The sequence below is a fragment of the Macrobrachium rosenbergii genome, chromosome 16 (assembly GCF_040412425.1).
Source record: "Macrobrachium rosenbergii isolate ZJJX-2024 chromosome 16, ASM4041242v1, whole genome shotgun sequence".
Lineage (NCBI taxonomy): Eukaryota > Metazoa > Arthropoda > Malacostraca > Decapoda > Palaemonidae > Macrobrachium > Macrobrachium rosenbergii.
This window is the reverse complement of record NC_089756.1, coordinates 58,107,562-58,130,073: the sequence shown is the minus strand read 5'-3', so window position 1 is coordinate 58,130,073 and position 22,512 is coordinate 58,107,562. Positions and strand designations below refer to the sequence as shown.

The window sequence follows — 22,512 nt, the reverse complement described above, 5'->3', positions numbered from 1 at the left end:
CAGTGTATAAAGCAAGTACATCTTGGGAGTAATATGAGGCTAAAACAATGCTGTTCTCTGTCACACCATAACCACAAAATCAGTTTTGGATATCATTATGCCAAATTGAATTCTTATGACATCATGGGTAGTTATGTTTATGCTATAAACAAACACCCCTTCAATTTTGTGTAAATTTATGGTGAAATATTTCATATTTCATTGCCTCAAACTGTATACTGAACAACGACACACTTGAATATACAACAGTAATACACTGAATACCAGGGTACAAAAGAAAAGCCACAATTCATTATTTTTGTGAATAAGTAGTTATATAAGAATGTTGCATTGCATATGAAGGTGTAGCAAAAGTAATATTATATTAATGTGACATGAAGTATTCAAACTTGAATAATATTATAAGAAAAATATTAAAATCAGTTTACCTACATTCCAAAGTAAATTCAAATTTTAAGTTGATTACTCTGATACAATACACATGTAAATTAAATGGAATGTAACAGGTATGATGAGGAATGTTTGCAAGTTTTTATTTGTTGTTGTTCTCTTTATACTATATCACCTTTTTCCTTTTAATTGCCAATATATATTCCTAGTATAAAAGGTTTGATTACATGAGTTTGGACATGGACTTACAGAAAAAACAATCATATACGTAACTTGTCAACAGCCAGAATTTCTAGGATTAACCAGCTGATATATCATCAAAATAAATAATATAAGCTGATATATCATCAAAATAAATATTATAAACAGACATCTTCTACCACTACAGTGCTAACTACTCGTTTGACAAGGTGTACGTAACCTGTAACTTTTGGGAAGGCAGTTCTCTTCCATCAAGGTAGTTGAAAGCATTATGAAACTGCCATTTCAGTACAAAAATCACATTTTATATACCCAAAACAACTCAATGTAGTGTGCCTTTTTTTCAGAGCTAAAATAAACAATCAAGGTGAAAAAATGCTACTTCAATGTTATGAATATAATATCAATTTGAAAAGTCTATTACAGTCAACCCCCGGTATTCAATGGGGATGCGTACCACAACCACCCCCCATGCAAATAGTTAAAATCCGCGAATACTTGACACCCCTCTAAAAATGCTTATAACTGCCTATTTTGATAGTTCAAATGCCAAAAAAAACTCTAAATATGCTTATACCCGAGTATTTTAATAGTTTTATCACAAAAAGTTCATTTGGTCACGAAAATATGAAAATACGGTACAGTAATTAGTGAATGTTGCTCTATGAAAAGTACTGCGAAAAGGTGAATTTTCCACGAATATTGTGTATACAGTAAACCCTCCGTATTCATGTTCTCATGATTCGCGGATTTTTCTACAGAACATATATACACATTATTCGCAGAAAATTCACCCATTCACAGTATTTTTCACGCAGAAATATTCACTATTTACTGTATTTTCATAACATTTTCATGACTAAATGCACTTTTTGTGATAAAAATTATTAAAATACTCAGGTATAAGCATTTTTAGTTTTTTTTTGTGTTTGAACTAACAAAATAGGCAGTTGTATGTGTTTTTTGAGGGAGTTTTAAGTATTCATGGATTTTAGCTATTTGCAGGGGGGGGGGGAGTATGTATCACCCGCGAATACCGGAGGGGTTTCTGTATACATCCCACAGAAAAATCCAAGAGTAAGTGAAGCCACAAATCTGGAACCACGAATAGGTGGGGGTCCACCGTAAAGAAATATGAATATTTCACAATGTCCTAATTTCTTTTATAATTCTACCAACATTCTTGCTTTTCTTTTAAGGCCAATCTCAACATAATATTTTAAGGCTTATCTTGACATAAATATGTGGTTGCCTGTGCTGTGCTACCAGCTTCCAAGGAAAGAGGACAATAATATGCACTGCTTCAGTTAAAAGCTCAGTGGACTACCATCAGTAACTGACAATCATAATTCACAATCAGGAATTAGACAGTAAAATGCATCATTTCTCTTACATCATTCCAGGTAATCACAATTTATTTGCTGTTCATAAAAATCTAATTATATTATACAGCATTCAGTTCAAAGAGGGCATCTACTAACTTTACTAACAAAAGAGATTATTAACTTTGAAGCACTCTGGACAATAAATTTAAAAGCTAAGCAGGTTTTAGTGTGCCTCATGCCTTTACGCTACTCTTAGGTCATGCTTAATCTCCAATTATTCTTTCATCTTTTCTTGTTCTACGTAAACTGTACTAAAAACTTAACATATATTGAACTCAAAAAAATATATCCGATACAGGCAGTCACTGCTTACTGGCGGCATCGGTTAATGGCGTTTTGGTGTTATGGCGCTTGGCTAGCAACACCATTAACCAGATTTTCGGCACCAGTAAGCAATTTTTGGGGCCAGTACATATATATATTTTGGTGTCAGTACACACACACACACACACACACACATGCACACATACATATATAATATAATATATATATATATATATATATATATATATATATATATATATATATATATATATATATATATATATATATATATATATATATATATATATATATATATATATATATATATATATATATATATATATATATATATATATATATATCTATATCTATATATATATATATATATATATATATATATATATATATATATATATATATACATATATATATATATATATATATATATATATATATATATATATATATATATATATATATATATATATATATGATTAAGTAGTAAAAAGCCTGCATCATTTAAAAAAACTTACAAATTATAATATAAGGCTTGAATTACCAGTTTAAGCACTGCAAATATTTCTCATTGTTAAATTAACAAATTGACTAACTCAAACTTACGTAAATTCTGACATTTAATGGTATTGGCATCAAATGGGATAAGAAGGTAATCGCAGGCCTCTCGTAGTTCCTGCACACTGACGGACGGCGGACAACGGACCAAACCGGTTTTATAGTAGTCCAGAACAGCACGAAAGACAGCAGAAGAGAAACCTTCTGCTACTTCATACTCGCCTCTTTCATTAGGATGAGTAAACTCAATACCAGAGGAAAACATTCTGTAAGGTTAAAGCAGCAATATTATAGAAACAAACCTACTATGTAAATAATGAACAGTTAAGCTGTGCTTTAGTTCATCACAAAGTCAGCAAGGTAAACTTGCAAATGCTGCAATAATCACACAAAATGCTAGAAATAAAATCATTACCTTCCAAGCATTGTGTTAGGGTGGGCAGTGAAAATGGCAGGGTCTACGATGAAACGGGTGCCCTCCACCACCAGAGTGACACGGTCATCACTGGACGGAAGAGGACCGAACTCCTTTACATGTTGGCATTGGTGCGTTGGTGCCTGAAATATCATCAAAGAATACAAAGAATTCAGGATTATGCTGTAAGCACCTGCATGTTACTTAAAGGAGAAAAATTATGATGCCAGTAACTTTGCTATAGATTACATATGAACTTATTGCATAAACTTGTACATAAAAATACTCAAGATTTAAAAACTGCATCTAAGAGAAAATCCCTAATGAAGAGCAAACTATAAAAGCAAAATACATTAGACAAATTTACATGATAATTCAATTACTCTAGAACAAGCAGCTTGAATACAGCTGACAGTGGGTGACTAAAGTTTCTTGATAATGCCATAACGTAAGCTAAAATGAATATTGCAGTGTATCTGTTTCATTTACTTTAGTAACATCAACCTTGTAAATAATAACCCTTGAACTATTAACCTTTCACAAGAATATAAAAAATTACACCTCCATCAGTTCTGTACAGTTTTCTCCCACAACTAAACTTAAACCACTGTTACAATTTCCATTTTAAGATGAATCTTTTCAATCTACAGCAGTCTACATAAAACACACAATGACACAAAATAAGTAACTCCCAAACTATAAACTGCAAATCTTCTGAGCAAAACTTACTCTTGGTACTCTGAACAGCAAGTCTCACCTGAGTAACAGGCCTCGAAGACCCATAGAGTATAGGGGAGGGATGAGGGGAGGCATGTGGAGAGGAATCCTCATGGGAGGATGAGTTCCCCAAGGATCCTCGCTGAACGACGCCACGATTCCTCACACTGCTGAAGGAGGAGCAGAAGATGGAACACATCATTATCTGCTGCCAAGCAACCAGGCTTAGAAAGAAGTTTAGTGGGAGGGAGGGTTATTTACAGGTTGATCAGTGTATTAAAGAGGAGAACTCAGTGCATGATAGAAAAACCTTGCAATGAACTAACAGTCTGTACAGCCTATCATGATGACAGCAGGTTAGATTGAGAACATGAGCAAGAGTAGCACACACACTAGCTCCTAGTTATACCGCAAGTACTATATGAAAATAAAAATATTGAGTGAAAGCAGGTGTTAAAACATATTAAGGAACCAATCATATATAAAGTAATAAAGCAACACACAAAACTTTAAATAAAAAAGTGATAAACACACTAAACTATACTTCAGTTATACAACAATTACTGAGAGAGAAAAAGCAGGTTGCAATAATAATCTTAAGGTAGTACTATACTAAGTTTGAATAAAGGGCATCGTAACTGTTAACTAAGATAATCTACATAATAAAATGACAAGTTGTGAAAACAGTAAAGTAGCAGTTGAATTTATGAAGAGATGAAACATAAGTTTTGTTTGCAAGAGCCTCAAAACATGGATTGTTTTCTAAATATAAGACCTTTTGTTGACCATGGCACTATTGTGGTGTCACTGCTATCATGCTGAGGAGTGTCTATCTTGGATCTTGAGACTCTTGAAAAGTCTAAAAAGAACTGTTTAAAGATCCACATAATATTCTCTCCTCGGGCTGTGAATCAACTGGTAATTACAGCAGCAGCAGCCACTGCTTACATCTCCCACTCCTCACAGGAGGAGTGCAACTACATCAAGTCAAAAGAAATGGAGCTCCTAGACACCACTTCTTGACCGAGTAGGAACCAAAAACAAGTTGTTGGAACTTAGTTTGGAAGAATTGTTGATCTCCCAACGAATCAGGCAAAACAACGGGAAGCTGTAAACCCATGAGTTGAATCATGGCTGCAAAAGATGTCTCCTAAGCGCCAACAGCACCTGAAGTTTCTAGGAGGTCAATTATTCAAGTACTGTCTAGTCCGAACGTTTCTAACCATGGATGCGAGAGATGCCTCCTTGACATCAACAGAATCTGGTGCTCCAGGAAGACACCTATCCAAGTACTGACCTGACCCAATTTTTGCTAACTTTGCTGATCGGACGAGAAGCAATATTTTCAATGTGGCCTGGTTGATGGCTGTTATACCCAAAGTCTATAGAGATAGAGCTGAATAGTAACATCTTCGGATGTGTCGAGATTGAAGGACCAATTGACAACATTCCTAGATCGAGCATTTCTTCAAAACGTTGAGGTGTCAAGACCAAATGTCGCTAACATGACCGAACTTGTATGTCATACATCCATAATCCTAGAAGGTCTGGTTGACTGCTGTACCGAGTGTGCTAGTGCAAACCAGTGCACCCGCACCATCAATGGAATGTGTCTGGTTGACCACTGTGCTGAGTGTGCTACTGCAAACTGTGCACTAGCACTGTCAATTGAGGAGATGATAGGACACTAGCCAACAACCCCCATTGTTGACTAAGGAACTACCATGGTGCCGTTCCTTAACAACACTATGCAACACCTGTCCTCGGATCCTGAGGCTTAGAGATCTAAGAAGATCCAGGTTATTGAGGTGCATATTAAGTCAGGCTAGGCTAGGTTGGGTTAAGTACCCAACCCAACCTAGAACCTTGAAGAATGTGTAATTACCTTCTGATTGATGCCATGAAACAAGAATTCCCAGGATACTGAAGTGCAGGATTGGTAAGGTTAGGCTAGAACTAGTTAGGCTAGGCTAAGTACCCAACCAAACCTAGTCCTCATTGAGCAGGAGACTATCTCCTGGTTGATGCCATTAGACAAGTAGTTCCAGGATACTGAAATGCAGATCTGGTAAGGGTAGACTAGAACTAGTTATGCTAGGCGACGTTAGGTTAAGTACCCAACTTAATCCAAACCCAACCTAACCTCCTGAAGTCTAGGTGAATGCCCTTAGGTTTGTGCTTTGAGGCATGGAGTATCTCAGGAGGGGAAGTGTGCACAACACCCCAAGGGGATAGTTGTTGTCTCACCGCTTACGCTAAGTTAGCTCACCTCTCTGAGACAGGATGGGAAGGAATGGGGAGACCTTGTCAAAGACCATGACCCCCCCCTCTTTCATCCTCAAGAATTAGTCTTCATCCTTGTGCTAAGAAGAGTGTTGTAGAAGAGAACACTGAGGCTGTTGTACCAAGGAGTAAGCATGTTCCGTAGATCTACGAAGCTGAAAAATAATTCCAATCACACATGGAAAAAACCTTGCATGATCAGAATTGATTGAATTTTTTTTTGGAAGTATAGGTCGGTATGGTTCTACAGAACTTCACTGTAAATGAAGCCAACCTGCAGTCGAAAACAAACACGAATCCGAAGAAATAAGTGCTGACAAACTGTAACTACCTTAGCTCTGGGAGTCGAAGGTTAGTATTAGTATACTGTAGGAACAATCAAGAGTCAATGTTTGAATGTGATCAACAAAACACAGATTTCTCCCCATCTGAAAAATGTTAAAGTTTCTGATGAACACAATAAAAAAAGACCGTCAATTCCCTCAATGACAGCTGTATGGGTCTGGGAGAACGATCCATTTGTTTAAATTCATTGGCCATTTGTTTGGTGAAGTGGACGTTTACTGAAAATGGAGGCTGACTGCTACTACTGATGAATAAGACCCAGTCAACTTACATTACGAAAGATGTAAAAGTTGGCAGAATGATCCCGTTCGCTCATATGAAGATGGTATGGTAATGCCCGCTGGCCAGATGATCAAGCTAAAATACGGTTATGTTCAAAAGGCATTGCAGAAACGTGCTGTTGATGCACTCGCATGTGGGTTGTCGCCTTTCTAAAAATCTACAGTAGTTCTATCAAAGCTCTTCGCTCGACAGACTTGAAAGAGATGGTGATTGGAAGGGAATCGGTGTTATAATGTGGCATGGCCGTAGTCCATCCCGTTCTCTTCCCAGACCTTCACGTGAGCAAAGTTGACGGTCCGTTCCCGGACACACCATCCTGAGACAACCTCCACATCTCCCTGTGCGACAGCCGTGCATCGATATATGGCTGTACGTCCATGCTGTCACATTTGAAGCTGTGTGAACTTGATTTCTCCTAGGAGCGAGAACGTGAGAGATGACAAGACGGTAAGGAGTAAGGCTGAATGGTTGACTGGATTGAACTAACCGCACGTACGTGCATGTCTTCACAGACATGAATGTGAGACGACAGGACACGTTCGTGGGAGCTGGAATGACGATCAGGGAGCCTTCTGGGATAGCGTGAACTGGGAGGAGTTCTGGAATGACAGAGACTAATGTCACAGACGTACGAGGGACAAGGCAACAACAGCCTAGGCTGGAAACATGTCCGTGGCCATGCAGAATCTCTTATGTCCATCATAAGATAGCAGGACCCAGAAGGAAACAGCTGAACTTCTGAACCCTTCACCACACGGGATTCTTAACAGGAGCCTTGTCGTCCTTTCTACGAACACGAACAGGGGGATTGGGGAAAGATGACACTGCCGTTGATTTCCTGATCTCTGCATGGAGTGCAATAATGATGGACAAAAAGCGGCTGGAAGTGACACCCCCTCATCAGCGAGACGACTGCGAGCTGGAGCAGGATAACCAAGGGTGTGGTCGAGCAAAGACAGAGAAGAAGAGAAGGAAGACTGCGACGCTGCTTCTTCACAATACGGGTGAACTTCTCTCGAAAAACGATGTCGAATCTGTCAACTACTGCTTTCACGAGTCCTTCAGAAGACGGATCCTAAGTAAAAGTCACCAATGCAGTGGGGGGTCCAAAGCTCTGCGAGGGATATGCTGCTGACTGAGCAGGAGAAGAAACCACTAACCACAAAAATGGTTCCAATGCTCTGAGTGAGATATACACTGCTGACAGATCTGGATTCTGGAACTATAGGTCTATGACGAGGTGAAAGGGTTAGCTGCAGCAGCCACCGACTCAAAACACTGGTCAGGGTACACCAAAGGCTGACGTGGCATCACTGGTACAGTCAAGGGGAGAGCAGCAGGGCTGGCAACTGTCGAGGTGGATGACACAGGAAAGCGTTAGGACAGGAAATGGGACAATAGGCCACCCTAGGTTGGTACTCCTGGAAGGCCTAGAGAAGCACAGATGCCAGCCATCTTCTGGGCCTCCGAACCTGAAATAGAACTTGATGGTGTTGCCACCTCCCTCACAGGGGAGGGGGTAGGAACCTTCCCCCCCCAATAGAATGGGGGCAGCAACAGAGAAAATATCTCCTGACCCCTCACCTGAAACTTCCAAAGACGAAGCTATGGAAGAATGGGAAGGGGTGAAATCATCCAAGGAAGAAGAAGCAACTGGAGGAAGATTAGAAATAAAAGGAGCTAGAAGGAGACTCAGAAGCAGCCACTGAAGGAGGAGAAAACCCTTCCAAGATGGCACCTCTTCCTCCTCTGATGCTTCCTCTTGGCAAAAATCCTCCACTGCTCAACAGGCCAAGAACGACATTCAGAGAGGGGAAGGGAGTGAGTCTTCGACTCACCTCCCTCCGAAACAGATGGGGAAAGAAACAAGATAGGAACTGCAGACAGGAACACCAACTGGTCCTGGAGAGCAAGACGGGACCAAATGCCCTATCAAGATCTTGCGACATCAACCTCCATGTTGAGGGAGAGGGGGAAAACTTGCTAGGTTAGACAATAAGTATCCTCATACGACTGAACATGAAACCCTCACCTGGAAACATGAAAAAACTTGCCTTGTCTCAAACCTCTCAATATACACAACATCTGAAAGACTAATACAACACTCCAAGAAATTGTGTAGTCGAAAAGAAGAAAAAAAAAAGTCTGTTCATGAAGAGGCATTTCAGAACAAGGAGGAAAAGACCGTCAAAGAGGGAAATTCTTAAAACAAGGTTGAGAGATGTCTAACAATAGCATGGATGGCATCGAGAGTTGGACACTATCTCTCCAACTCTCCACAGTTACGTGAATAAAGAAAACAGAATACACGAAACAAACACCAAGGAGATAGGTGTTGGGTTTGCGTAAATATGAAAAAGTAAGTAAAATGATAAGGAGAAAAGCTCCAAAACTTATACAGGCTAAAACAAGTCAATATGGCTGCGTAGCAAGAATAAGTGAATATAATATATCATTAGTGAGACATAGGAAAACATGTTGAAATGTTTCAGTATATCAATATACACAAAGTATCAACATTATAAAACCAAAAATGTTCACAGAAGAGATAGTCCAACGGCAGGACTGAAAAATAATTCACTGCGACCAAAAGAAAACTGGTTGCATAGAACTAAATGCACTCTGACTTGGTGAGCTGTGCTTCCGCCCCTACCATCGGTAACTGTTACCATAACCACCTTGTGAAAGTTTAACGGCCGGATTTCCAGCTCGCTGAAGTTACTCCCATATGTAAAGACCAATTCTTTTTCTCAATTACCAGTTCACCTGACATCTATCTTCAAATATTATGAATTCTTTCTCTTAGTAACCAATTCATCTTATACCTATCTTCAAACATCACAGTCTTCTTACAATAACTAATTCAAACCTATCTTCACGCATCACAAAAACCAATTCATGGAACACCTATCTCCACACATCTTAAATTCTTTCACTCAATAAGTTAAGTATACCTTAGTTTAACCAGACCACTGAGCTGATTAACAGCTCTCCTAAGGCTGGCCAAACCAGGTCACCTTACACCTATCTTCATGCATCACGAATTCTTTCTCTCAGTAACCGAGTCACCTGACACCTATCTTCAAACATTAAGCATTCTTTCTCTCAGTAGCTGATTCACCTTATATCTATCTTCACACATCACAAAGTCTTCTCACACCAACAAATTCACACCTATCTTCACATATAAAAAATATTCATTCATGAATCACCTATCTTCACACATCACAAATTTTCTCTCAATAACCAATTCATCTTACACCTATCTTAACCTATCACAAATACTTATCTCAATACAGTAACCAATTCACACCTATCATCACACACTACAAAAAACAATTTACCAAAAACCTGTCTTTACACATCACGAATTCTTTCTCTCAATAACCAGCTCATCTTACACCTATCTTCAAATCTCTCAATAACCAGCTCATCTTAAAACTATCTTCACATATCATGAATTCTTTCCCTCTTCACATGGTACACGGACGGGATGCCGAATGCATTTTTGTCGAAGGACTAGATGCAGAACCCAGGAAGCCGAACGGACAGAATGCCGAACAGACATAATGCCAAACAGACACAATGCCGAACAGACATAATGCCGAACAGACACAATGCCGAACAGACATCAAGTCGAACGGACAAAATGCCGAATATTGCTAAGATTACGAAAGATAAATATAAGCAAAAATAATGATAGTTAAGATTTTTTTCTTCATTGAAGTTTGACTTTTCAGTAATTCGATAATTACTATTTAACTGCTAGTTTAATTAACAGTTACCTAGTTTACTAATACTGCTTTGTATTTACATTTTTTTTCTATATTCAAATTTGACTATGGAATTTATTTTTTGCGAGTTCAACCATGGAATTCACTAAGACAGGACGTGATGGCCGAAAATTGCTTCATAATGGATATTCATACGTTGTCGATAAAACTGTTAAAGAAACTACTTACTGGAGATGTGAGCGACGAAAAGTGTGCAATGGTAGAATTAGAACGATCAGTGATACCGAACATGGACAAGCTTCAGATCATTCACATCCTCCCGACGGTGCTCATAATACCATTTTAAAAGCTTTGGATAAAATGAAGACAACAGCAGAACAAACAGAAGAGGTAACAAGCCGTGTAATAAATAATGTCTTGGAAGAACTGCCGCTCAGCATTGCTGGTTCTATGCCTAAAAGAGAAACACTTACAAGAATGGTAAGGCGAGCAAGAAAGAATGAAGAAAGTGAAGACTTGGACATGACAATCCGTGGTGAGAACTTTCGTCTTTATGAAACCACCTCTGTTACAATTTTATCGACAGAAAATAACTTGAAATTATTATCTAAAAACAAGCATGGTTTGCGGATGGCACATTTGACTCCGCTCTTTAAAGCAAACAGCTTTATACCATACATGCCATTGTTTTAAAAAGTAAAACCTTGCCATTGGTGTATTGTATTGCCAGTAACAAAGAAGAAAGAACACATGACGAAATTTTTGGATTTTTAAAAGCAGAGGTGTTCAGGAGCCTGATTCAATAACTGTTGATTTCGAAAGAGCAACAATAAATAGCATTAAAAAGAACTTTCCTAATACATCTATATCAGGTTGTTTCTTTCATTTCGGCCAATGTTTATGGCGGAATATCCAGTCTTGTGGTCTACAGCAGTGGTATGTTGAAACCAGTAATGCTTTTTTTCATCAAGCAGTTACAAGCACTTGCTTTCGTCCCACCTGCAGATGTACATGATTTATTTGACGAATTGGTGAATTCCTTAGATGCTGAAACTGATGAATTACAAAGTGATTTTTTGGTTTACTTCGAAAGTACGTGGTTAGGGATAATCCAGCGAGGTCGAAGGAGGAAACCATTGTTTGATGTTGATTTGTGGTCTGTTCACACTAGAGTTAATGATAATTTACCGAGAACAAACAATTCCCTTGAAGGCTGGCATCAGGCTTTTAAAAAGAGAATTAATGTAACCCACCCAACACTCACCAGATTACTAAAGGTTATCAGAAATGAACAAGCATGTAATGAAATTCTAATTGAGCAGGCTTCTGCAGGGATTGATATACCACGACCTAACAAGAAATATGATGCCATTAACGATAGAATAAAATCCATATTTTGTTCTTATGATAAGGACGAAGGATTACCGTTTCTAAGATCTCTGGCTCACAATTTCAAAATATTCTTTATTTTCTTTTTTGTATTATACTATGTCGTTTTTCAACTATTTTTTACCCATCCAACACATTTTCTCTTTTGCAGTATATTGTACCATATTGTAGAAATGAAATATTTATCAAGCATTTTACTTTTAAAAACATTGTTGAAATAAAATAATTATCAAGCATTTTACTTTTATTTTGCTCCTTTTCTCTTTTATATGTGTTCTGAAATTTTCAGAACAAACAAAGAAAAAGCCTTCTTATCGATTTTCTAACGACTGAAAAAAAACTATTATTGTTTTTTTTCTTATAGTCAAAGAAAAAAAATATTCGGAATTTTGTCCGTTCGACTTAATGTCTGTTCGGCATTGTGTCTGTTCGGCATTATGTCTATTCGGCTTTCTGTCCGTTCGGCTTCCTGGCTTCTGCTTCTTGTCCTTCGACAAAAATACATTCGGCATCCCGTCCGTGCACACTTCACATATCAAGTTTTCTCACAATAACCAATTCACACTCATCTTTAAACATCACAAAAACCAATTCATGAAACACCTATCTCCATACATCTCAAATTCTTTCACTAAATAGCAACGTCATCTTACAAACATCTTCACACATCTCAAATTCTTCCTCTTAGTAACAATTCATCTTATACTTACCTTTACACATCACAAAGTCTTCTCACACCAACCAATTCACACTTATCTTCACATCACAAACACCAATTCACAAAACACATCTTTACACATCACAAAGTCTTCTCACACCAACCAATTCACACTTATCTCCACATCACAAACACCAATTCACAAAACACCTATCTCCACAGATATCAATTTCTTTCACTCAATAACCTGCTCATCTTCCACCTATCTTCTCACATCACAAATTCTTTTTCTTTACTATCATTTCACCCTACCCCTATCTTCTTACATCTCAAATTCTTTCTCTTAATAATCAATTCATCTGACATCTATCTGCACATATCATGAATTAATTCTCTCAGTAATCAATTCACCTTATACCAATCTTCATACATCACAAATTAATTCTCTCAGTAAACCAATTCACCTTATACCTATCCTCACACATCACAAAGTCTTCTCACAACCAATTCACACCTATCTTCACACATCCCAAAAACCAATTCACAAAATACCTATCTCCACACATCTCAAATTCTTTTATTCAATACCCAGTTCACTTTATACCTATCTTCACACATAACACATTCTTCCTCTCCACAAACAATTCACCCTACCCCTACCTTCCTATATCTCAAATTCTCTATCTCAATAACCAGTTCATCTAGCGTCAATCTTCACATATCACAAATGAATTTTCTCAGTAACCGACTCACCTCACATCTATATTCACACATTACAAATTCTAATCATAATAACAAATTCACACTCATCTTCACACATCACAAAACTCAATTCACCAAACATGCATTCACACATCAAAAATAACCAGTTCATCTTACACCTATTTGCACACAGATTCTTTCTCTCAGTAACCCATTCACCTACACTTAGCAGCTCTTCGTTGGGTGAGTCGGTAGAGCTGTGGACTGGCACTCGCTAGGACCGAGTTCGATTCCCCGGCCGGCTGATGAAGAGTTAGAGGAATCTATTTCTGGTCATAGAAATTCATTTCTTGCTATAATGTGGTTCGGATTCCACAATAAGCTGTAGGTCCCGTTGCTAAGTAACCAACTGGTTCTTAGCCACGCAAAATAAGTCTAATCCTTTGGGCCAGGCCTAGGAGAGCTGTTAATCAGCTCAGTGGTCTGGTAAAACTAAGGTATACTTAACCTACACCTAGCTTTAGACATCACGAATTCTCTCAACAACCAATTCACACCTACCTTCATACATCATAAAAACTAACTCACCGAACACCAATCTTCAAACATAAATGGAATACCTATTTGGAATGTGTGAAGATATCTGGTAAGTAAATTGGCTGCTGAGGGAAAGAATAAAAATTCTTTCTCTCAGTAACGGATTCAATGACCAGATACTTCGAACGTCCCGAATTCTTATTCTATTTATTAAACAAATTTTTTCACATCCTTGCATCCTCTTAAGGCAATACCTGAACTTCTTAAATGGCTTTCAAAACTGGTTTTTAACTCAGCTTCTCTCTTTCCCTTTCAATTTCAAAATTTGTATTTAATGCAGTTTCCTACATTATATTCTTTTCCATACATTTTTTTATACAAATCTTCCACTATCAGCATCAATGATTTTTCCAATCACTTCCTATCTTTATTGGTACATCTTCCAGCACACTGACCATCGTTTGCCTCTACATCCTCCACTTTACCTTCATTGCCTCTATTCAGCTCAATTTTCTATCATACAATAACTTCTCAGCTCTCTTGCCTTATTTTACACAAAAATCATCCAACATTACCATCTTGTTTTCCTTCACATTTCTCCCTTTTTTCAATCTCCACTGCCAACACTCTCATTTACCTCTTTCTTACTATCCACCTCATTCTCACTTCTCTGAGCCTTTTCTCCCCTTTTATACTTAGTAAATTATCATAGTTTATTGCTTGGTATTCTTCCTTCGATTATCATTAACCCCCGTGGTTTTACTCATACTCATCTTCCTGCATTACCTTCCCATTATTGAGGATAAAATAAGACCCCTTTTCTTGAGTGTTAATCTTAGTATGTTGTTAAAAATACCCTTGAAATCCTTGAACTTTGCAAGGACTACTGTCCTCATCGTCTGAGGAAATGAAACCAAATCACGATTTCTGCAAGGACAGGTTATTCATATCAAGTTTCTGGTTGATCTTCTGGCTACTTGGCCATTCTGGTTCTGTTCGTGTAGCAATTCTAATTAAGTTTCATTCCCTCTGACGATGAGGACAGTAGTTCTCGTAAAGCTCCAAGCATTTGAAATGAATTTTTACCAATCTATCAAGATTTACACTCAATAAAAAAGGTTTTACTTTCTACCCTTCCCACGCCACCATCACGTGCCCATTTTTTTATCTCTCCTCTTCCCACTTCCCTTACCCTGATCTGTGGTGATGGGTCATCTTCGGGATGGCGGACTCGTGATGATGGGCGCGGCCGTGTGATGCGTTACCATGAGAGTGATGCGAGACGCTAACGGAGCCTCCGGACTCTCCCCGCTGGACTAAGCATGACTTGGGTTTCGGCGACGAGCTGTACCTGCAATCATACGGATGCACATATGGATGAAGAATCATTACTGCACAAAATTTTTAAAAAGAATCAATTATTCCATTTGAAATAGAGCAAATTTCTACTGTTCCAATATATTACATATATTTGGTAATTGTAATCGACAAAAACAGAAGTTTTTTTTTATTTTTAGTATCAGTATCATTAATACTTACTAGTAACAACAATAAACACTTTAGTAAACAAAAGCAGTAAACTTTACGAAGACATCATCTCGGCATAAACCCTAGCACCCGATACACATGACCATATACAATGAACGAGAAATAATCGCCTAAAAATTATGAATGAGCACTCCCGTGAGAGAGAGAGAGAGAGAGAGAGAGAGAGAGAGAGAGAGAGAGAGAGAGAGAGAGAGAGAGAGAGAGAGAGAATCTGAGTTGCACAACTGAAAACTACAAATCTGGCTGGGCAAATCCAAAGAATTCGTAGGCTGTGTAAACTTCCACAAATGGATTACATGCGGGATTAAAATTATTATTATTCATGGAGTCTTTGATGAATTTTCGCGTTTTTAATTCTGAACAGCAACAAATTACTCAAACCAGCTCCTAACAAAAAAGAATAAATAAAAATAAACAGCGTACTGAATACAGCCACAGCCAGAAAACGTTTGAAAGGCAAAGAGACAAAGATTTCCCCTCGTTTGATAAGGATTAAAATAAAAAACGAAATAAATACGACTAATTAACAGCAAACGAAAACGATTATGAAAACATGAAAGAGACGATGCCCTCTACCATTCAAAGTGAATAATGAAAACAAACAAACGAGCAAACAAACTTATACAGGGCCAGTATCAAATTAAGCTCCCTCAGTCCGAGTATGTTTACACAGTATACTTTTCTCATAGCAACATCGGTAATCTTTGACTACGAACGGAAAACAGCCACGCTCACAAAGGAACGCAATCGCCGTCGTAAAGAGAAATGCAGTCAGCAAACATCTCGAACCAGACCATCCACAGTAAGACACTCAAGTATTCCATGAGAGTTATGTGCAACATAAACCATAATGCAAAACTGTTCTTAATCGTACAGTATATGCAACGACAGCAGGTCGGGGCGAAATAGATGACGCAAAAAGCCTGAAAGACAAAAGTTTCACGTTGTAGCGGTGAAGCAGCTAAGCGACTGCCACCGATCTACAATATAGAATATAATGCAAACTTTACTTTGGATTCGTAAGAGTGAGAAGGGGCGAGCGCTGTAGATCTAAAATGAAACAACGTATAACTTGAAGCAGAGATTCATATCGGCATTATTCAACGCTTACTGCGAGAAGTCGTTTTACATTCTTTTCTGCCTGAGAGAGAGAGAGAGAGAGAGAGAGAGAGAGAGAGAGAGAGAGAGAGAGAGAGAGAGAGAGAGAGAGAGAGGAGGGGTTATTTTTTCTCCATTTCCCAATCAGAGCTGTTCTTTAGGAGAAAACGCGAAATGATATGAATAATGTGCGATTCTATTTACTGGGAGACGGAACAGATGACCTAATTTTCGAAATGGGCAACAAAGAAGACCAACTCTGATTGAAAGAGAATCATTTCGCGAGAGCAAATTTCAGTTCATCAATACCAATGGAATATTCCTCACTCAATCAGGAAAACTATATAAAGCAACAATCAATAATCATACAAAATTAAAAGACGACCAAAACATCTAACACCAGACGCACTGATGTTTATTCCCATCAAATTACTCGTGGATCTGGAGGCTGCACATTATATATACAGTGCCTGATCAAATCTCACATGACGGTACGGGGTATTAACACATGCCAGATGACTTGAGCGCTGATGTAATGTGATTTCGTAGGACATCGTGGTTAATGGTGGGAGTCGTAATATCAATGCCATTCGGAAGCTTGAAAGGCTAAAATCACAACGTAAGACATTTTCAAACAATCAAGGTGAATAATTAAAATCTTGTACGAAATGCTTGAACAGTCACGTCTTCCTTATAATTTGGCAGACAAAAAAAAAAACAGTGGCTTCTTTTGCAAATACTTTCAAATATCAAGAAATGATCACCACAAAGCAGGGTGTGAGATGCACCACTCCCATAACCACTGCGACCTTACTAGTAAAGGACTACAGTAGTAATGTTTCCCAATTCGCGAAACAAACACGTCTTCGTATTAACTACGATATTAAGTCAAACGGTTCGTCATAAAATACAGCAATAAAAACTCACCTGACAATACTGATACGGAAGATAAAAAGCAGTACAACAGAAAATATCTATTTTCTAATTGAAAATAAAATTAAAATCTACAAATGAAAGTCTATTTAAGCATTACTCCAAGTGGATCAGATAATACATTTGTTCCATATATGACTTCGCACCAGCCTTGGCGTCATGATAACAAAAATACGGAGTTGCTTCAGAAAATCATCTAAAAATGTCTTTTACCCAGAGGCCCTCAAGAGGTCATGGTCAATGACAGCCGAACAAAAGAACTCGGAGACGACAGCTCTCCTTTGTTATGTTAATCAATAATCATTCCATGGTAACCTTGTAAGGAAAAAATCGTTAGAACTCCAGTGATCTCGCATCGTCGTAATATGTACGAAACTCCGCCAGTTTATATGACGTAACGGCCTGCCAAAGCTCTTTCACGTTAGGAAGTGGTTTAAATCTCTCTCTCTCTCTCTCTCTCTCTCTCTCTCTCTCTCTCTCTCTCTCTCTCTCTCTCTCTTGTATGACTTACCTACGTTACAATCACATTACCAGATTTTGTTGGTAAAGTAATGAACATCATTATTTTGTAAGAATTACTGTACTATGGCAAAGTTATTGGAGCATAAAGGAAGTAATTGCCATATGGATCCTATAATATTAGAACTATGACACAATTTCTAGTTTTGGCGTTCTCTTGTGGTCATTTTTCATGATCAAACTTTTAAAAATATTTTCCATGTGAAGGGTGTGAAATATGGAGAAAAATATTTTCCATGTGAAGGGTGTGAAATACGGAGAAAAAATATTTTCCATGTGAAGGGTGTGAAATACGGAGAAAAAATATTTTCCATGTGAAGGGCGTGAAATACGGAGAAAAAATATTTTCCATGGGAAGGGTGTGAAATACTGTGAAATACAAAGAAAAAATATTTTCCATATGAAGGTTGTGAAATGCAAAGAAAAAATATTTTCCATGTGAAGGGTGTGAAATACGGAGAAAAAATATTTTCCATGTGAAGGGTGTGAAATACAGAGAAAAATATTTTCCATGTGAAGGGCGTGAAATATGGAGAAAAAATATTTTCCATGGGAAGGGTGTGAAATACAAAGAAAAAATATTTTCCATATGAAGGTTGTGAAATGCAAAGAAAAAATATTTTCCATGTGAAGGGTGTGAAATACAGAGAAAATATTTTCCAGGTTAAGGGCGTGAAACAGAGAAAATATTTTCCAAGTGAAGGGTGTGAAATACAAAGAAAAAATATTTTCGATGTGAAGGGAGTGAAATATATTTCACATGTGAAATACAAAAAAAAAAAAAAAAAAAAAAATTCCGTGTGCAGAGTGTGAAACACAAAGAAAACATATTTTACAAAGAAAATATATTTTCCATGTGAAGGGTGTGTAATACAAAGAATAAATATTTCCGATGTGAAGGGTGTGAAATACAAAGAATAAATATTTTCGATGTGAAGGGTGAGACATAAAGAAATAATATTTTCGTGTGAAATACAAAAAAAAAAAAAAAAAAATTCCACGTGAAGGGTGTGAAATACAAAGAAAAAATATTATCCATATGAAGGGTGTGAAACGCAAAATAAAAAAAAATTTCCATGTAAAGGGTGTGAAATACAAAGAAAAAATTTCCCATGTAAAGGGTGTGAAATACAAAAAAAATAAATAAATAAATAAATAAAAATTTCCACGTGAAGGCCGTGAAATATGCAAAAAATATTTTCCATATGAAGGGTGTGAAATACAAAAAAATATATTTTCCATAAGAAAGGTGTGAAATACAAAGAAAATATTTTCCATATGAAGGGTGTGAAATACAAAGAAAAATATTTTCCATATGAAGGGTGTGAAAATACAAAGAAAAATATTTTCCATACGAAGGGTGTGAAATACAAAGAAAAATATCTTCCATATGAAGGGTGTAAAATACAAAGAAAAAATATTTTCCATGTGAAGGGTGTAAAATACAAAGAAAAAAATTTCCATGTGAAGGGTGTGAAATACAAAAAAAAAAAATATATTTTCCATATGAAGGGTGTGAAAATACAAAGACAAAATATTTTCCATATGAAGGGTGTGAAAAACAAAGAAAAACATTTTCTATGCGAAGGGTGTGAAATACAAAGAAAAAATGTCTTCCATACGAAGGGTGTGAAATACAAAGAAAAATATTTTCCATATGAAGGGTGTGAAATACAAAGAAAAATATTTTCCATATGAAGGGTGTGAAATACAAAGAAAAATATTTTCCATATGAAGGGTGTGAAATACAAAAAAAAAAAAATTCAATGTGAAGGGTGTGAAAATACAAAGAAAAAATGTTTTCCATGTGAATGGTGTGAAATACAAAGAAAAGCTTTTCTATGTGAAGGGTGTGGAACACAAAGAAAAAAAATTTTCATGTGAAGGGTGTGAAATACAAAAATAAAAATTTCCATGTGAAGGGTGTGGAATACAGAGAAAAAAATTTTCTGTATGAATGTGTAAAATACAAAGAAATATTTTATATATGATGGGTGAGAAATACAAAAAAAAATATTTTCCTTGTGAAGGGCGTGAAATAAAAATGTTTTCCATGTGAAGGGTGTGAAATACAAAGAAAAACATTTTCTATGTGAAGGGAGTGAAATACAAAAAAAAAAAATCTATGTGAAGGGTGTGAAATACAAAATATATTTTCCATGTGAAGAGTGTGAAATACAAAGAAAAACATTTTCTATGTAAAGAATGTGAAAATACAAAGAAAATATTTTTTTCATGTGAAGGGTGTGAAATAAAAAAAAAACATTTTCGATGTAAAGGGTGTGAAATACAAAGAAAAAATATTTTCCATGTGAAGGGTGTGAAATACGAAGAAAAAATATTTTCCAGGTAAAGGATGTGAAAATACAAAGAAAAACTATTTTCCATGAAATACAAAGAAAAAACTTTTTCATGTGAAAGGTGTGAAATACAAAAATAAAAATTTCCATGTGAAGGGTGTGAAATAAAAAAAAGAAAATTCTCCTTGTGAATGTATAAAATACAAAAAAAATTTTATATGTGATTGGTGTGAAATACAAAGAAAAAATATTTTCCATGTGAAGGGTGTGAAACAAAAAGAAAAAAAATTTCCATGTAAAGGGTGTGAAATACACAGAAAAAATATTTTCCATATGAAGGAAGTGAAATACAACGAAAAAATATTTTCCATGTGAAAGGTGTGAAATACAAAGAAAAAAATTTTCAATGTAAATGGTGTGAAATACAAAGAAAAAATATTTTCCATATGAAGGATGTGAAATACAAAGAAAAAATATTTTCCATGTGAAGGGTGTGAAAATACAAAGAAAAAATATTCCATGTAAAGGGTGTGAAATATAAATAAGAAATTTCCATGCGAAGGGTGTGAAATACAAAGAAAAAATATTTTCCACATGAAGGGTGTGAAATACAAAAGAAAAAATATTTTCCATGTGAAGGGTGTGAAAATACAAAGAAAAATATTTTCCATATGAAGGGTGTGAAATACAAAGAAAAAATATTTTCCATATGAAGGGTGTGACATACAAAGAAAAAATATTTTCTATGTGAAGGGTGTGAAAATACAAAGAAAAATATTTTCCATATGAAGGGTGTGAAATGCAAAGAAAAAATATTTTCCATGTGAAGGGTGAGAAGTACAAAGAAAAAATACTTTCCATGTGAAGGGTGTGAAATACAAACAAAAAATATTTTCCATGTAAAGGGTGTGAAATGAATAGAAAAAAATATTTTCCATGTGAAGGGTGTAGAGTACAAAGAAAAAAAATTTCCATGTAGAGGGTGTGAAAATACAAAGAAAACATTTCCATGTGAGGGGTGTGAAATACAAAGAAAAAATATTTTCCATGTGAAGGGTGTGAAAATGCAAAGAAATGTTTTCCATGTGAAGGGTGTGAGGTATAAAGAAAAAATGCTTTCTATGTGAAGGGTGTGAAATAAAAAGAAAAAATATTTTCCATGTGAAGGATGTGAAAATACAAAGAAAAAATATTTTTCATATGAGGGGTGTGAAACACACAAAAAAGTTTTTATGTGAAAGGTGTGAAATACAAAAATAAAAATTTCCATGTGAAGTGTGTGAAATACAAATAAAAAAATTTTCCACGTGAATGTGTAAAATACCAAGAAATATTTTATATGTGATGGGTGTGAAATACAAGGAACAAATATTTCCCATGAGAAGGGTGTGAAATACAAAGAAAAGATTTTCCATGTGAAGGGTGTGAAATACAAAGAAAAAATATTTTCCATGTGAAGGGTGTGAAATACACAAAAATGTTTTCCATGTGAAGGGTGTGAAATACAAAGAAATAATATTTTCTATGAGACGGGTGTGAAATACAAGGAAAAAATATTTTCCATGTGAAGGGTGTGAAATACAAAGAAATATTTTCTATTTGATGGGTGCGAAATACAAAGAAAAATGTTCCATGTGAAGGGTGTGAAATGCAAAGAAATATTTTCTATTTGATGGGTGTGAAATACAAAGAAAAAATGTTCCATGTGAAGGATGTGAAATGCAAAGAAATATTTTCTATTTGATGGGTGTGAAATACAAAGAAAAAATGTTCCATGTGAAGGGTGTGAAATACAAGAAAGGGTGTGAAATACAAAGAAATATTTTCTATTTGATGGGTGTGAAATACAAAGAAAAAATGTTCCATGTGAAGGGTGTGAAATACAAAGAAATATTTTCTATTTGATGGGTGTGAAATACAAAGAAAAAATGTTCCATGTGAAGGGTGTGAAATACAAAGAAATATTTTCTATTTGATGGGTGTGAAATACAAAGAAAAAATGTTCCATGTGAAGGGTGTGAAATACAAATAAATATTTTCTATTTGGTTGGGGGTGAAATACAAAGAAAAAATGTTCCATGTGAAGGGTGTGAAATACAAAGAAATATTTTCTATTTGATGGATGTGAAATACAAAGAAAAAATGTTCCATGTGAAGGGTGTGAAATGCAAAGAAAAAAAATTTCCATGTGAATGTATAAAATACAAAGAAATATTTTATGTGATGGGTGTGAAATGCA

The 22,512-nt window shown here is 36.2% G+C and overlaps 1 protein-coding gene across 18 annotated transcripts in view; it reads right to left on the bottom strand.

The window, feature by feature from the left end:
• mri (mrityu) overlaps positions 1–22,512 on the bottom strand; it is a 483,153-nt gene that overhangs the window by 109,075 nt on the left and 351,566 nt on the right. For 9 of the 18 annotated variants that reach the window (XM_067119179.1, XM_067119182.1, XM_067119184.1 and 6 more), the window contains 4 exons: positions 15,068–15,226; positions 3,986–4,169; positions 3,229–3,371; positions 2,862–3,079 (listed from right to left, as the gene is read on the bottom strand). In XM_067119179.1, coding sequence (XP_066975280.1) covers positions 2,862–3,079; positions 3,229–3,371; positions 3,986–4,169; positions 15,068–15,226 — 704 coding nt within the window. The remainder of the gene's footprint in view (positions 1–2,861; positions 3,080–3,228; positions 3,372–3,985; positions 4,170–15,067; positions 15,227–22,512) is intronic. The other 9 variants (XR_010855758.1, XM_067119188.1, XM_067119187.1 and 6 more) reach the window with 2 other exon arrangements.